At 35.6% G+C, this 2,424-nt stretch overlaps 1 protein-coding gene across 1 annotated transcript; it reads right to left on the bottom strand.

Annotated features, from left to right (window-relative positions):
- Positions 1-727: 727 nt before the first annotated feature.
- On the bottom strand, positions 728-1,714 carry LOC142446417 (olfactory receptor 5T9-like). Its single transcript, XM_075548169.1, has one exon. It carries the CDS (start codon positions 1,712-1,714, stop codon positions 728-730), a length of 987 nt encoding a protein of 328 aa, XP_075404284.1.
- Between the last annotated feature and the right edge of the window lie 710 nt (positions 1,715-2,424).

The raw sequence follows: 2,424 nt of genomic DNA, 5'->3' as shown, positions 1-2,424 counted from the left end.
ATTGTAGTATTAGTAATAATGCTTTTTAAAATTTTGTCTTGGTAGATGAATAATACATTTTTATTTCATTTCTTTATTTTTCTGTTTCACTTTTTCAGATTTATTGATTTTTATTCTTCTTATTTCCTTCTGTTTTTTCACTTTAATTTATTATTTTTGTTTTGCCAAAATTTGCTTTGTTGATTTGAATCCTTTATGTTTTGTATCATAAGTATTCATTAAACTTTTCCAAACACCCTGCCATTGAATCAATTTTAATACTTGGGATCCTATTTAGTGAATTAAAATCAAGTCACACCTATATTAATCTTAGAAATAAACAAGCATCAGTTGTTATTTAGAATGGGTCAATTAAAAATAATCTTATAATTTAATAAATGATGCAGTTTATCAACACATAAAATTCTGTCTTTGGTTAATTACTGTTACATTAGGAGGTATTAGAGAAGATAGGGATATTATTAACTAAAATGCAGACATTTTTAATGAATTTTGAATTTGGACTAATAGCCAACAGTAAGCCCAGGGGTTCTCAACCTTCCTAAAGCTACACCCCTTTAACAGCGTTCCTCAGGTTGTGGTGACCCCCAACCATAAGATGATTTTTGTTGCTACTTCAGAACTATAATTGTGCTACTCTTATGAATCAGGCAACCCCTGTGAAAGCATTGTTTGACCCCCGAAGGGGTCATGATCCACAGATTAAGAAACGGTTGTTTAGGCAATGCTAAAAATGTACTTTATTTATGAACCAAAGTTTTTCAAACAATTTTTTTGTTGCTTCTTTTACATCTTTGTTTCTTAAACTGTAAATAATTGGGTTCAACATGGGGATCACAATAGTGTAAAATATAGATACTATCATGTCATGATTCAAAGAATAACTGGAGCTTGGTCGCATGTATATGAACAAGATTGTCCCATGATAAATGGACACCCCAGTGAGGTGAGAGCTGCAAGTGGAAAAGACTTTGCGTCGTCCTTCCGCAGAGCGCATCCTCAGAATGGCCAAAAGAATGAAAAAGTAGGAAATCAGGACAATCAAGATGGTAACTATCTCAATAGAACCCACAAAGTAGAAGAGGAGAATCTGGTTGATGTGCGTGTCAGAACAAGAGATGGCAAGAATTGGAGGGATATCACAAAAGACATGTCTAATTTCATTGGATGCACAGAAGGAGAGGCTGAAAGTGGCGACTGTGTGTAGTGTGGCATGCAGAATACCACCAACATACGAGGCCGTGATGAGTGGCACATAGATTCTGGGTGACATGTTAACTGAATATAAAAGTGGGTTGTAGATGGCTATATAGCGATCATATGCCATTGCTGCCAAGAGAAAAGATTCTGTGGTCCCAAAAGTGACAAACAGCAACATCTGTGTTGCACATCCAACGATGGAAATAGATTTGTTCTCTGCCAGGAAATTGACCAACATTTTTGGGGTGACAACTGAGGAATAGCAGGCATCTAAGAAAGATAAGACGCTCAAAAAATAATACATGGGATTGTGCAGTCGTGAATCCACCATAACTAATACAACCAGCCCCAAATTCCCCACCAGGGTAAAAATATAAATAATAAGAAATAATAAAAAGAGATAAACTTGGAGCTCAAAATCATCTGTGAAGCCCAACAATGTAAACATGGTGACTTCAGTCCAATTTTTCAAAGGAATCCTGTCGGACTCCAGTGCTGACGACAAAACTGACATTTTTGTTGAATACCGCTGTCCTAGATGCAACATCCTGATATCCTCTGAAAAGAGAACACATCCAGTTAGATCTTCATTACTTTTGAGAAGTGGATAATAATTTCCTAGTCAGTGATGCTACTGAAGACTGTCTTTGAGTTGATTTTCAACTCATGGAAACTCCATGCATAATCAGAATCGACCATTATGATCCACAATGTTTTCTACTAGTTTATTTCTCAAAATAGTCCAGCATGACTGCTGCTTCAGCTAGCTTAGCCCTGAAACTATGATGAACATCGCTGTTAAGCCAATGAACAATGACATATGGACAATGGTTACATTTGGAGTTCCTTGGCTGAGAATGATACCTGTATTTCCCATATAGAAAAAAAGCGTTTTACCAGTGAATCATCATCACTTCCTTCTGGAGATGGTATAGGCAGTGACAAAATAGTTGAGACCGCATGCTTGAAATTTTGTCTATAAAGAGAAGGAAGTGTTGGCTTTACTTTCAAACTTACAGTATTAAAAATAGCCATAACGAAAAATAAAACAAAATGAAATTTTAAGTGATCTTCGAAAATTGTATTTGATAATCCCCATTTCTCAATGAATAGGCAAATTGTAATGTTCAGAAACATCATCTTTGAATATGCACAATAGAATGTTTGTCCTGAATGCTCATGAACACCTTCCTTATGATCAACTGTTACAAACTGAGAGCCTCA

Source organism: Tenrec ecaudatus, chromosome 4 (genome assembly GCF_050624435.1).
Source record: "Tenrec ecaudatus isolate mTenEca1 chromosome 4, mTenEca1.hap1, whole genome shotgun sequence".
Taxonomy (NCBI): domain Eukaryota; kingdom Metazoa; phylum Chordata; class Mammalia; order Afrosoricida; family Tenrecidae; genus Tenrec; species Tenrec ecaudatus.
The sequence above is the reverse complement of the archived record's forward strand: the minus strand, read 5'-3'. Positions and strand labels throughout refer to the sequence as shown.